A 15,519-nucleotide genomic window follows, 5' to 3' on the forward strand; every position below is an offset into this window, starting at 1 on the left:
AGATATTATACCTGCTATATATACACATGTACATGTATGCATATTTATAAGTAATGCACGCACTTTTTCTATCAAATAATGCAAACCTCTATTAAAACTTGGCAGACTGGGAGTGAGTAAACTGCAGGTGCCTCAGAGTCCTACTTCATACAGTCTCAGCACTGCATCAGTGTGGGGTTTTTCCCCTCTTATCCCTCCCTCTGTCCTGTAGGATTCATATAACAGAAGAAGAGTCTGAAGACAGGGGACTTCCTAGACACATACAGATCTTTTGCTACACACCTATACATAGTTGTAACAAAACAGTAGCAGAATTCTTGTCAGTTTTAATCAACTTTACATGAACTATGAAATACAACAACTCAAAAGATGAGTGTTTGCCCTACGGCTATATCAACTGCCTTCAGAGAAGACTGGACAATATGCAACCTCCTTGTGTAATGGCTACAAGTTTTAATTTGAAAATAATGTCAACTCTTTCCAGGTATGGAAAGGGATATTGAAACGTGGCACTGCTGAAGTTCAGACAATAATTACTGACTTTCTGGCATTAAGGTTCTCATTAAGCCTTTCCCTGATACTAGAAAATAGGATAAATCTTACTTAGGTACTACTGGGATGAAGATGGGGAGTTATGCACACAAGTGTGACATCTTGTAACCAGGAAACCTTCCATAGAACTGGGTGAGTCACTAAATATTTCAGTCAAGTTTCTGTTTTTCAAGTTAATTTACTGTTACCAATGTGTAACACTTTCTGCTAATGATATTTCTACAATATGTTTGTAATAAATGTATTGAACTCTAGCATCTTGTTGTGGAACAAACCCATACAAAAATAGAACAGGAAGCTGTACACATTTTAAATTGTTAAATCACACTTAAAGCATTTTTGGCATGGATAGAAAGAACACCGATGTGACAGACATATGAGAACAGTGAGATATTTAAGGGGAAGAGGGAGTTCTTGCTCGTTCCTCAAAAGCAAAATATTCCCATTGTGCTATGCAATAGTCAAAGCTACTTAGACTGAACAGACTTGATAAAGAACTTGACAGGAATTTTATGTAAAACCAGCATTACTTTTTAAAAAATATAATGAACTATTTTCCTACAGTAGCAAGGGGATTGGATCTGGTTTGAACACAGCTCACCATCTTGAAGGACAATGATGGAATAAGCATTTGGACAGTGAAAGGAAGCTAGATATATAAGTCCTGTTGTGGTAACATAGTCTGCACTTGCACTTTTTCATAAGCAAAAGTCACCTGTTGAATACCATGTGACGATTTGTGTTAAAAGAGAATTTGTTTTTACCCTTTATACCTGTCACAAACAGTGGAACTTTAAGTGATGGAAATTTTGTGAAAAATAACATGAAAATTGGATGTGATGAGAGAGAGTAAAACTTACAGAAAGTGATAATGTGGATATATAACAGTAATAGCCAGTAAGATTTCCAAAATTAATACCTTTTAAAATATGAGTTTAACATTCGTGCTTCATGGCATAAGAAGGAGCAATGGCTACTTCGGAAGGAGTTTATTTTACTGTTGAACATGATATCACGTGGCATGGACTATTCCTTTGGGCAATTAGGGTCAGCTGTCCCAGCTGCATCACCTCCCAACGTCTTTCCCACACCCAACCCACTTGTGGGGAGGGCAGAGTGAGAAACAGAGATGGCCTTGATGCTGTGCAAACACTGCTCAGCAATAGCTAAAACACTTGTGGGTTATCACAAAGCACCATACAGGCTGATATGAAAAAAATTAAGCCCATTCCAGCCAAACCCAGTATGCTACTCATACAGAAAGTGCTATGGAGTTGCTAAACATTATTATTCTTTATTCTCTTAACTATTTGTCACAATGTATGGTTGAAAATCTTGGATTAAAATCTTTATTATTCATATGGAGTAAGTGAAGAGAGAAAGAGTCTCAGATTTCGCGATTCTAGCATATACTCCAATTGGAGTCATATGCCCACAGGCTACAGATTCTCACTTGCATTAGCTGTAAAACACATTATTGCAAATGTGAAGATTTAGTCTCATGTCTTGCAAGCTTGAGTTGTACAGGATCCCAATATGCACTCTGACAAATACCTTTATATGCTGTCTGATATTGTGCATGATTTCACTGCATAGAAGAGACAGGAGGGTTGAGATTCTCATAAATATTAATCAGGGATTAATGAACAGTGGGAAGCTTCTGCATATCAATCTATATGAGAGGAAACTTTGCATTAAATACACCACCATTTCTCTATAAATCATTTGGGAAAAGTGAATGTACTCTCAAGTATCACTTGTTGTTTTCCAACAGCCTAGTCATAAAAACCTGGCTAACAGTACATAGGCAATAGACACAATTTCATCACATGATTATGAATGGCTGTATTTTTTTAATCATTTTAGTAAACTAAGTGCTTTTGAAAAATTACAAGATTATGGTAGCTTTGGGGTTTGAGTTCTGCTATACATGGAACATAGAGCAGTAGTGCAGACTTCTTTACTCAGATTTAATATTTTTCCTTTACTTCAAATTGAAAAACAAATTAGAATAGTGAAAGTTCAGCCCATGCACTCACTGATTTGGTTTACTGAGACCTCCAACAAAACTCTCTTACTAATATAAATTTTGTGAAATGTCCCTGTTACACTGGGCCTATAGACACAACTGGAGGAGACCATTTTGTTACAGCTCTGATAAATCACCCTCTTTTTTTACATACGTCATTTTCAAGTCCCTTAATCTACTAATCTGTGCAATCCAAAGCTGCCTTTAACCTTAGTGACTTGCAATACTGTTTTCTGACAAATTTGGTAAGTGCTATTTTTTACAGTTGTTCTTGCCTTCTCATCAGAAAGATGAAGGCCAACCTGGCAATGAAAGCAGAGTTAATAATCTGACACTGGTATGCTGAGAAGGTTCTTAATACTGAACAGGAAGGAAGCATGGACAGATTCACCTTGTGGTTAGAAGGCAGTAATTGGACAGTGGGGTAAAATTTATTTGCAGCTGATCATTGCTGTGTGCAAGCAGGTAGATGTTCTGAAGCGGGTGTCAGTAGCCCATCACTGTCCCTCCAACCTATCCACCAAGATCTTCTGCATTTAGATCAACAAACCTCAAAGGAACAACCAATCCATCCTCAGAACATCTTTCTGCCTGGAATTATAGCTGTTATAGTTGTATAAGTTGTTACTCACTTATGAAATTCACAATTAATTAAGATCAGAAACAGTGTAAGATTTAAAAAAAAAATCTCTACAGGAGATTTAAAAATGGCATCTAAACCTCAGGTCTGCAGAAAGACAGACTTCTCTGCATACTGCTTTTTTGTGTGTGTATCTGTATGAGCTAAGGTATTGTGTAAAATCACAGTTAATGTCATGAGATTTGAAACACTTGGCTGCTTCTTAAAATCTCAGCATGAAATGACTGAGTAGTATGAAGTTAAGATCTGCTGTACTGAAACAATTTTGATTTTATGAACAAAGCCAAAAAATTGTTTTTTCATATATTCACAGGCTAGAAGAGACCATGTGAACATCTTCTCTGACTTTCTGTGTATACCATAGATTTTTAACATTTCAAACAGTCATCCAGGGATTCACCTAATGAATCTGATATTTCTAAATGTACTTCTACTTGGGTTTGGCCAAATCTTCCAAAAAAGATCATAGTCTTTACAAGGAGATTCCTACTAAAGAAAAGTCATCACCTCTGTGATAGTTTGTTGCAATGGTTTATTGTCCCCATTGTTAGAAAAAGTTACCTATTTCTCATTTAAATTTGTCTGATTTCAGTCTGCAGTCATTATTATAATTTCTTTGTGAAAGACAACATTACTAAACAATATGTTCTCTCCATTCAGGTTTATCTGTGTTGTAAATAAGTTATGTTGTGGTTATATTTTTTGTAAGCTAAATATATGTGATACTCTCAGACTTTTGTTTACAATCATTGTCTCCATCCCTCAAATAATTTTCATATTTTTCCTTGCTCCTAATATTTTTTTAATATTCCCTTTTAGAAAGGCAGAAATAAAACAACATAAAATGTTCTTAATTTGGTCTCCCTAATGTAGAACACAGATATGAGACTACTGCAATATCTTACTTCTTTCTGTTTTTGTTATTTTGGTAATTTTGTTTGTTTGTGGTTTTTTGTGCTTTGTTTTGTCTGGTTTGTTTTGTTTTGTTTTGTTTTGTTTTGTTTTTATGGGTTTGGGGTGTTTTTGGTTTGGTTTGGTTTTTTTTGACTCATTAGACTCAGATCTCATACTGAATTGCATGTCTGCTATGATCCTTAAATCCCTTCATAGTTGCTACTTTTCAGGATATTGTTGTATATCTTCATCTTGCATTGCTCATTCACATGTGAAGTTGCTCAACTTTACACTTGATTAAATTCAAACATATTTTGCTTAAATGAGCAACTAATATAATGACTTTTCTGTCATTATTGACAATCTTAGTGTCATGGACACATATATACATTCAAATTGCCTGTGAAAATTTTGTGAAGTATCGGATTTGGTAACAAGCAGAAGCTAAACTTCCCTGCAAAATGATGATTCTGCATTGATAGCTACATTTGATTGCAAAGAAATTATTTTTCCTTCAGGTATCAGTTTTTAGTACTAGAAAGGTACGTACTTCTGATACTCAGTTACCTTCAGCAAGGTTTTCTAATAAAAAAATTAAATTAGGTTTGTCTCGCAAAGTTCATTTTTCCATAAACCCATGTTGACTGCATTATGTTCACATTTTTCTGTAGTTGGTTCTTATATCATCTATTTTATTATTTCCTTGGGATATGCATCAAAATATTCAGCTTAGCTGGGGTACTTGGCTTTATCTTATGAATATTTCAACACTCTTCTTCCAGTCTTTGCAATTTTTCCTGTTTTTCTGAGATTTATTAAAATACTAAGAACTAGTCAACTCTTTCAAAATTATCAGGAACAAAATATCTAACCTGACGGATGTGTGTTCCTATAAAAAAAGTTTATCATCCTTCTCAGCTGCTAGTGACCTGGAAAATACTTCCTCATCTTCAGGTAACAAAAGTTACCTGAAGTTTCTCATTCTTTTTTTTTTTTTTTTTTTTTTACTGTACTAGCTTTCCTTATCAGTTTTCTTCACTTCCCATTTTCCCTTCTGTATCTTCCCTCCAGAGCTTCCATTACTTTCCCATCCTTACACCTCTGCCTCACAATTCTCATGGACTGAGAATTGGCCAGGCAAGCCTCACAGGCACAGGAACAATCAGACCTTTCTTGATTTGTTCAGCTTCTCAAAACCCAGCCACACAACTCTCACTGAGACAGGCAGACAAACAAATATATCAAACACACAGCTTGCCAAATCCTTTTACATACAAGAAGACTGGCAGCTTTGAAATGATTTTTTCCCCCACTTCTTTTTTATCTGTATTATTTGGCTGTTTGGGTATTTATGTCTCTGTCCAGCTTTACTGAATTTTAACTGGGGCACTGAACAGTTACAGGCAATATGACAGGCTGAGAAAGAATAATTTGAACAATAGTATTGCTACAATCCTATTAGTTCTAATAAATTACTTTTGGCAGCCATACTGGTTCTGGGGACGGGCAGTTCCTTTGTGAAGGTTTTCCAGTGTCCCACTTTGGATCTTCTCTCCCACCCAGGTCCAAAGTTATGTCTGATTTTAATTTTCACAGGTATTTTGACAAAGTGATTTCCTGTATTCTTTTTCAAAAGGGTGTATTTTAGTTGTCTGTACTTGCTCTTATCTGTCTTTTTAAGACCTCGGTTACAATGGTAGCCTGTAGCATGACCACTTAGAAGTCACGTTGAGCTTTAGATAACCTGTGTTTTCATCCAGACTTTGCCAGTGGATCATTCTATGGCCTTAAGAAAATCATCATCCTATAATACTTGTAAAATGCTTTGAAATCAGTAAGTAAAAACTGCTAGTTAAGTTCAGTGTATTATTCTGCTCACATCGCTGATATTTTGGCCTGCTCACCTCCTAAAACATTAACTTCTAGGCTAATTTTATATCTTTGTCCAAAGTACTGGTGTTTTAATATTTGAACTAGAAAACATTATAAAGAAAAAAAGTCTTTAGCATGTTAACATTACAAGAACATAGAATTATATTTTTCCTGGACTAGAGAAACTCCTGAACTAGAAAGCTTATCTCACAAAGCAGTGTTTTCAAATTCAGAAAAGAGCAGAACACAATAAATAGCATGGATAGTTGTAAATAATTTTGAATCTACAGTGTTGAGAAGATTCAAGATTCAGTAAAAAATTATATTAAACTGCCCCTTGCACACTTCAAAAGCAAGATACATTGTGAGTATTCAGGTATAGCTGATTATCAGAATATGTAGATTAGCTGCTGTAGTAGGAAGTTATAAAATCAAGTATCTTAATAGCTTCTGAACAAGGGACAGTAGATCTCCTACGTGCAACAAACACAGTGTCAGGATGAGGTTTTAGCAATCCTGAACCCAGGTTCTCTAGTTTTCAGGTAAGCTCAATTACCAAAGCTGAAGCCACTATTGAAGTTGTAAGAACAATCTGTCCAGGATACTGTAAGCTTTTTATTTGTGGCTTTTGGAATGGGAACTAAATGTTACAAAGAGGCAGATAAAGCTGTACAAGAAACTAGAATGCTTTGGTAAGTTGTGGTTGAAGTAGTTGAGACGTGATATGTTATCAGCTGGTGTATGTTTTAAAATGTGTTTGCTGGTTTGCCCTAAAATAAAGATGTGATTAACTGAAGATCTGGAGTCGCCAGCTGTAGACAAACAAAATCTGCCTGTGTTAGTGGGAAAGTTTATACCTACATTCTGCTCTGGCACCTAAACTGTTTTATTCGTAACAACCAGGTTAATCACCAGACACTATTAAAAGCATTTAAATGATCCCACAGTTCCTCTTAATGGCATGCATTGGGGAATGCTTGTGCAAACCTCTTAGCTGGCAGAATTTAGGGGATTTTTCTTGCAGAAGGTACAACCAGGTAATGAGAAGCTGGAGGACAAACCAGTGGTAACATCCTCCTCCATGGGGAAAGCCAGTTGTCGAGTGTGACGGTTTCCACACCTTCACATGGTGTATCTAAGACCTTATATTTAATTTAACTTTAGAGAGTATATTCACTGTTTTGTTAATCATGGCTTTTATGCAAACATATTTAACATAAGCTGAGTGTACCTGTGATTCAAAAACATTTGCTGGGAATAATATTTGAGAAGCAAAGATTAATAACTTATATATTCCTTTTGAAACCAATGACACATAAATTGATTATTAACACTGCTTAATCCAGTACTCATAAGTAAGGTAGATTTCTTTGAATCAAACTGATTTAAATTTTAATCAGGATTTAAATCAGCAAATAAGAATTGCTGATTTAGCTAATTGATGCTAATCTTGTTTTGCATTTGTATTTTACTTCAGAAAAAAGAGTCATTTTTATCAGCTGAAATAATCTTTAAGATAAATAGGTGTGCAAGTAGGATGAAGATTTTGTATTCTTCTTGCTTATCAGGTTGATATGTGATAAACATGTTGTTTAAGGTTTTGTCCGGTTTAAAAGATATTTGTTTAGATTCTTGAATTTGCTTTGTGGTAGAAAATGTTTTGTTTGTTTGGTTTTTAAATTGCTTGTGTTTTCTCTGAAGTAGGATAGAAACTAGAGTGCAGCTCAAAATGTACAGTGAAATTTAAAGTCTTTTTCCTCAGCTAAATAAAAGTACCATGAAATACAATGGACGCACATAATAAAATGTATTAAATATATTTTAATTTTAAGTGATGGATTTATTACAGAAAACAATTTTTAACTGTTTGATATAGTTTCTGAAAACAATAGGCCAAACTTTCAAAAGTATTATATATTTAATTACATAGTGTCTGATGGGATTTTCTAAATCACATAATTGCTTTTGTGTATATTTATGTATATCTGAAAATGTCGCTTGTATATAAGTCAGTGGTTTAAGTACCTACGTAAGTTAAAAACCAGTTTTGTGAGAGCCTGCTCTTTCTCTTGTAAAAAATATTTCCTGTGATGTTCCCTGTGACTGTGTATTGGCATACTGGAAGAGAAAAATGTTTTCAAACCCAAAGTTATCTTACCAAACTCGAGCAGAAAAGTGTTCTTTGTGTTCACGATTGAAATTGAGATCAAAAGTAGTTAAAGCAAAAAATGTCTGCATTGTGTACTCAGATTAAAATAGATGAAATAACTCTTTAATAGTATTTAATATATTCAGTACTTGCCATCACATTGACCTAAAATATATATTTTCCCTTGCCTTCACATACCTTTAACTCATTAAAATAAGGACAATTGAGAAGGGTTCATGAACATAATATTTATTTTTTAATTTATGCAAATGACATCACTAATCAATAGTAGGTTTATCTTTGAACATAAATATTCATAAACTTAAGTGTAATTTAAATTTCCTCTAAGAATAAAATTTTTTAAATCATACTGAATAGGAGGAGACCTAAGTGAAATATCCATTTTTCTTTGAAGATGATAGAAATCATTCTGTAGTTCTGTGATCGTATGATACTGAAGCAGTATGCAAGGATTTCAGAAGATGGGGCTAAAATTAAAAATATTCTTGTTCAGTAGTAAATGTAATTCACCCTGTTGTATGTCAGAGGAACTGACTGAACAATGTCCTGAAACCTTTTTGCGTGTTACTTTGGTGGTTCACTGCTTAGTAAATATGGAGTTGCAAAGTATAGTGTGAGTATTGTGTGCGATTGTCAACTCAGTTGGAACATTCTGGCTGTCATAGTGCTTTATATCAACAGGATGTGAAAGTTATTTTTGGATTATATGTCAGCATTCAGCTTCATTCTTAGGATCAAAGATTCAGAGGAAAAAAAGTTAAGAAATGTGCCAAAGGAAAACAGCTGTTTGGGAAAAGCGCTGTGAAAGATACTTTAATTATAAGCAAAACCAGTATATTTCCGCATGACTCCATAATATTTAGAGTGGTGGGGTTTGCATTTTTACAATCAAATGATTGTTCAGTCATAAATTATACATTAACGTTACAGAACAGTCATGTAGTTTATATTTAAATGTAATAAACATTCAGCTCTAGTATTTTGGAGTTGAACCGTGTTATTCAAGTTCAGTGAAAACTCCTTGATGTATGGAAAAGCATAAAGGGCAATAAATTTTAAGAAATATGGGGCTTGGATAGTTGGGAAGCATAAATCTGAATCTTTTAAAGATATTCATTTCTACCAAATTAAAATGAGGATGATTCAGATAATTATCTGAATAACAATGAGTGCTGGGTTAAGTTTATGTTCTTGAGAAAGCCGAAGAACTATATGAAGTGAATGAAAATATGTGAGATATACTTCATACTGATATTTAATCTTTTTCTTCTTCCTGGCTTTTGTAAAAGTTATAACTAAATAGGTGTACTCAGAGTAATGTTTACTTTTTCCCCTACGTCAGTAGGAAAATAATATTTTACCCATTAATCAGATAAAAGGGTTTTAGACATTTTATTTGATGCAGTCAAGACTAAAAATTAAATATTATAAACTGCATAATATCTGAAACATTTTAAGCTGAGATATACAGCAGTACACTGCTGCACATATTAACTCATTTACTTTGCTTATAGTGGCTTTCCCCATTTGTATATAATGCACACAGCAGCTCTGACTTTCTTTGATTTTGTGCTTTTACTTCCAGGTTTGGATATATTCTTCATAAGGATGAGCCTGTGCTCCAGAAGATTGATCTAGAAACTATGTCCTACATCAAGACAATTAGTTTAAAGGATTATAATTGCATTCCTCAGTCACTGGCTTATACGCATCTCGGAGGATATCTGTTTATCTGCTGTAAGCCTGATACCACCGGGGCTGTCCTGCCGCAGCTTATAGTGGATAGCGTTACCGATTCTGTGATTGGATACAACAGCGACGTGACAGGCACGCCACATGCCTCTCCAGATGGACACTACCTTGTCAGCATTGATGATGCAAAAGGTCTCATGAGGGTCCAGTCCATAACATTGAGAGGAGAAATACATGATGCATTTGACATTCACACTAATTTGCACATATCTGATGTAGCTTTTCAGCCATCATTCACTGAAGCTCATCAATACAACATCTACTGTAGCTCCAGCACACAAACTGATGTTCTTTTTGTGGAGCTCTCCTCTGGCAAGGTTAAGATGGTGAAGAGCCTGAAAGAGCCTGTCAAAGCAGGCGAATGGCCTTGGAACAGTAAGAACCGTCTTATAAAAGACAGTGGCCTTTTTGGCCAGTATCTCATGACCCCTTCCAAGGAATCTCTGTTTATCCTGGATGGACGGCTCAATAAGTTAAATTGTGAAATCACTGAAGTTGAGAGAGGCAACACAGTAATTTGGGTTGGAGAAGCATAAGGATCTGTGTTAGATACTTACCAAATTAATAATTTTACAGTACATTGCACTTAAATTACACCATTCTTCAAATTTACACAATTTTCATTTTAAATTGTTAGGCCCTTCTATACCTGTTATTTTTTTGACTTGAATACAATTTGAATCAACTTCCACATAAAAGTTACTAAAACAACAGCTCCTTAATAATTATCAGCTGTGATGGTGTTCTTTATCTGAAATTACTAAATATTGAAATTGATGATAAATATCTTGCATTATTTTAAATGAAGTGGGGAAAAAATAAAGCTTCAGGGAATTTAAAGTTATACTTCGCATTTGTAAAAGGAAGACTTAAATGTCATTCAAATTTTGGGTTGATTTGCTTCAGATACAAAATAAGAGCTGTTGTACAATCTTTGACTCCTTAAACTGAAATGTTATGTCCTGTTCTGTCCAGTCCACTGTTTAATATTTTTGTGCCTTGAAGCGAAAGTCTCACGTGAAAGGTAAAGCATAGAAATTGCATAATTTATTCCCACTGTGGCTTCAGGATTGCTTGTCATTGGAAAGAAACTTTTGGTAACAAATTTCTAGTCTCAAGTTGTGGAACATACATGGAGAGGAAAAAAGGAGAAATTATATTTGCAGTGTTTTCTGATCACTGCGATTTGACAAGCTTATTTTTATGGTGAGTCTCAGTTGAGAGTGCTGCTTGCAGAAGCTTAACCTTTTTTTAGAAAAAAATAGATGTTATGTTTTTCAGCTATCACAGGGTTTCATCAGCAAGGAGTTTCAGTTCTACTAAAGATAAACATTGCATTTATCTTTTCAGAGTAAACCACAATCTAAAAACCTGGCATCACAAAGCTTCACTAAAATCACCGAGGAAACTGTTATTTAGAAACAAACAAAATGCATTTTAAGAAACTGAAAATGCAAAGCGCTGAAGTCTATAACCAGTAGATAACATTTCTGCTTATGCATTTTACCATTGATCCATATTTGTTAAACCATTTGGTTAGATAAACAGGTTTTCTATTCCATGCATCCAATTGGATTAGTGCAAAAAACAAACAACAAAAACTTTGTATTTTTTATAGTTTGTTTACTTAGAATTCTAGTATTAACAATGATTAAATATGTAAGTGGGAAAAATAAGATTCCCAGAAGTAGAATAACAAGTCAATAGGATCAGAAAGCCAGCAGTAAACAACTATCCAGACTTGGAGCAATGACTTAGAAGTTTGGGAGTATTTTTATTTTTCTTATGTTTTTGCTAAAGAATGCTTATAAGCTCTTAAAGCGACCTCCATTTACTGAAGGCAATCAGAAAAAATATCTTTTTTTAAATAAAATTTTTCTGCAATTTAGATTGTGTAAAATTGCTTAGAAATCTGGAATTTTCTAGCATTGTAATCTTGTGTGCGTTTAGCATCCTGCCCTGTGTGGTACAGTAGATCTCTCTTTAGCTTGAGCAAATCTCCTGGTAGGTAGATTTAACTAAGAGTCTGCTTACATTTCTAGCTACTGAATCTGTTTTCCTTTTTAACAACTTCCTCCATTGTGAATGAACAGCAATCATGTAAACTGTCTGTTACTCACTTATTTGCAGTAGTTTGTCTCATGCATTTTTCTTCTGTAACTTACACCATGTGAATGTTCTGTATGTAGAAAATGCTTGACAAAAGGAGAATAAACCCCATAAGTTTTAAACAGTCCTGACTTTGGTGAATACTCTGACGTAGCCAAGGTGAAGTGGCATGTAACATGAACTTTATTTGAAAGCAAGGTAGAAGGAAATTTATCTACCTATTATATGTGTATATTTATAAAATAGATGTATTTATATGTATCTATAATAAGGGTGGAAAGAAATCTTTGCAGTAGAACTTAACTAACTGGAAAAGTTTTCTTTGGCAGCTACAAAGAAAAGCTCATCTATTAATCAGTTTGGCACAGAGTAATTAGAGTACAGACTATAATTAGAGTATAAACAGGTGTCTATTCTTATCCCTAGCCTCTGGAGCCAAAAACCTCCAGTCTGAAAGCGTGCACTCCAGTAACACCACACTCCCTATCCTGTCTGCCCAGTGTAGCTGGGTTGTACGCTTACTGTGCCCTCTAACCTAACCATTAACATTAAAGATATGAACTGAATCCCATGATGATAGTGAGATTCCCTTGACAATGAAAGCTGTCCTGGCTTGTACGTGATCCCTTACAATCTCTGTCAAAGTCCAAGGCAGTTGTCAGTTTTGGCAATGTCATATTAGCAACATTTGGCAACTGAAGAAGCTTGAAGAATAAACTATGTAGCTTGTTATATGAAACAATGTTAATATACTTCACAGATTTGGCTATTTCAAGAATATTACGTTAATTTGTGTAGTACAGAAACTGTCACTCAATTTAGAATTCTTGTCTGAAAAGTATTTCTCTATTCGCACCCTAAGAATATGTTTGACTCTAGCTAAAGCAGTTTGGTAAAGGACTATTCCTAATTCCCTTTATTTTGTTTAACTAGTCTAGTGTAATATCTCAGAGGCCACAGTCTGTTTGGAAGAAGCCAAATGTACATGGCAATCAAGTTCTGTTACAGCTGCTGAAAGATTCCCCTGTGTTCCTGTACACTGATGAATTTAAGAAGCACATGTGAGGACAAGATGGAGTGCCATTCACCAGGGATGCTGTTGGTAGAGCTGCTTTTGCTAAGGTATTAAAAAAAATATTATTTATAAGACCTGGAGAAAAGGCTTTGTCAGTCTATTTTAAGAGTCACCAAAGGAAAGAAAAAAATAGCTTCGAAGTAAAAAGAATATTACTTTTCCCTCCAGTTTCACAGTAGACGTTTTCAATAGTCTGTGTCTGAAGATATGTTTTAAACTACTATTCCATACAGATAAACAGCTAGTTATTTGCTTCCCTACTTCTTTCCATTAACAGAATCTTCTGAGCTTGCATATGGTATTTCTGTGTGTTATTGAACATGTTTTGTTACACTGAAGTAGTGTCTGCATTTCATTTAGAAATGAAATATCTCAAATATGGATTACAGAGTAGTAGACTTGGAAATTATGATTGTTATATTAAGAAAAGTGCATAGTTATTGCATCGTTTTGCCAACTTCTTGCAAGATACTCAGTTTGATTTCAACTGAAAGACCACTGTCAGCTTAATTGGGACATTTTTTCTAGTGAAAGACCAGTAGCAGCATGCTTTACAGGATATTTTATAAACAAATTGGATTAGAAGTCATCTGTACTCACTTTCTTCCTTTTTCATGGTATTTTAAAGTGAACACCCATAATGCATTTCAAGAACTTCTAGAAAAATGAATAGATCAGTTTCTACAGAAACACACCTAGTGAATATCATATGAATTCAAAATTGCATTAACTAACATTTTCATTTATTTTCCTTACTCTGCTAATCACTCTCTCAAACAACTTCAGGGAAAACCAATACAGACGCATAAGCTTTGTAAAAGATTTTATAGGTCAACAGGTTTCAATTTTGTCTGATTTAACTTTATTGTGTAAATGTGTGGATTTGAACTGGACTATGCTGTATCTTGGACAAGTGCCTTCACCACTGAATAGGGTACAAGAAGCTTTTGCCCACTCTTCATCTTAAAAGAAAAGAGAGGCCATATGTCTATAGATGACTGTTTTCAGCTTTCTGAACTCAAATCCAAAATGGCAGAAGGCACCTTCCAGCTGTTCTCAGTAGCAAACTGAAGTCATAACAAGGTCTTACACCCCAAGTCAGTTCCATTAATTCCCTCTAGATCATCTCTTTCATCCTCTGCCTCTCCAAGCTCTAATTCTAAGGTACCAAACATTTTCCATCAACATAGAGGACTCCTAACAGTAAGCTCAAGAAAGCCACTTGGCAGTAGTACCTAATCAATCCTAAGGCCCTTTTGACTCTAAATTATCCCTAAGTACTCAAGCAGCAAGTATCAACCAGTAGCAACAGTACCCTGTTTCTGACAGATTGTGCCCAGTTCCAGAGCTTCACTGAATAGTTGAAGGAGTTGTTGCAGCTGGTTGTAAAAAAGGTGGAGCTAGATTCTTCACAGCTGTGTGTAGCAGGAGGACAAGACACAACAGCATAAATTGAATCAAGAGTTTCAGATTGGGTGTAAGAAAAAGCTGTGAAGACAGCAGGCATTGGAGTGGGTTGTCTAGAGAGGCTGTGTAGTCTCTATCGTTGGAGGTTTTCAACACCTGGCTGGATGTGCTCATCTGACCTGTAGCTGAACTGGTTTTAAGCAGGGTGTTGATGTAGAGGTCTGCTAAGGTGCCTTCAAGCCTGAATTATCTTGTGATTCTGTGATTATGATTTGGGGTTGGAAAAAAGAGCAATCTTAATTTGTTTCAGTTGTTTAAGTGTCTGACTGAGCTTTCACAGCAGGTATTTAAATGAATATTTGCAAATGAAAAACTCAAGTGTTAATGTTGGGCTGAAGTGTGGCCTAAGCAAAACTCACTAAGTAATATATTTTGTCACTTGAAATCCTTAGCTTTGAATATCTCATCTTAAACCAATAATATTATTTTGAAATCTGGACTACATTTTTTGGCTTCCAGGAAATCCCAAGCTGATAACAGAACTTGCACAGGTGAAGATAAGTGCTCCTTTCTAATATCTGAAGTATACCTACAGCAGAGAAAAAGGATACTTGAGAACAGCATTGTGGATATGATCTCTTAATGCTCTAGACATGATATGTCCAAATGTGAATGCAGCCACTTAAATGTATCCTTGGTCACAACTCTTCAGGTAAAATTGTTCTGGGAATTTCCTTGAGACATAATAGGTACATTTTTAATATGGTTCAGTAGTGGAATAAAAGATTTGTTAAGTTGCTAATCAATTTGAGATAGAACTCATTTCTATAGTCATGTCTTCAAAAGAAACACTTTCACGTAGAGACCTTATGGTTAATTTCTAAACAGTTTGTATTTTGCATTTTGGCTTTCATTTTAAGCAGGTCCTAAAGAAACCTACTGATTACTTTTGTTTTGAGGTTAGCAACAAAAACATACAACAGATAGGAAGATAAAAGAGATACATCAATATTTTTCAG

The 15,519-nt window shown here is 34.9% G+C and overlaps 1 protein-coding gene across 4 annotated transcripts in view; it reads left to right on the plus strand.

Annotated features, from left to right (window-relative positions):
* FSTL5 (follistatin like 5) overlaps window positions 1-12,142 on the plus strand; it is a 309,857-nt gene extending 297,715 nt beyond the window's left edge. For all 4 annotated transcript variants that reach the window (XM_065837514.2, XM_071807741.1, XM_065837513.2 and 1 more), the window contains one exon: window positions 9,743-12,142. In XM_065837514.2, coding sequence (XP_065693586.1) covers window positions 9,743-10,445 — 703 coding nt within the window. In that variant the 3' untranslated portion in view covers window positions 10,446-12,142. The remainder of the gene's footprint in view (window positions 1-9,742) is intronic.
* Window positions 12,143-15,519: the final 3,377 nt, after the last annotated feature.

Source organism: Patagioenas fasciata, chromosome 4 (genome assembly GCF_037038585.1).
Source record: "Patagioenas fasciata isolate bPatFas1 chromosome 4, bPatFas1.hap1, whole genome shotgun sequence".
NCBI lineage: Eukaryota > Metazoa > Chordata > Aves > Columbiformes > Columbidae > Patagioenas > Patagioenas fasciata.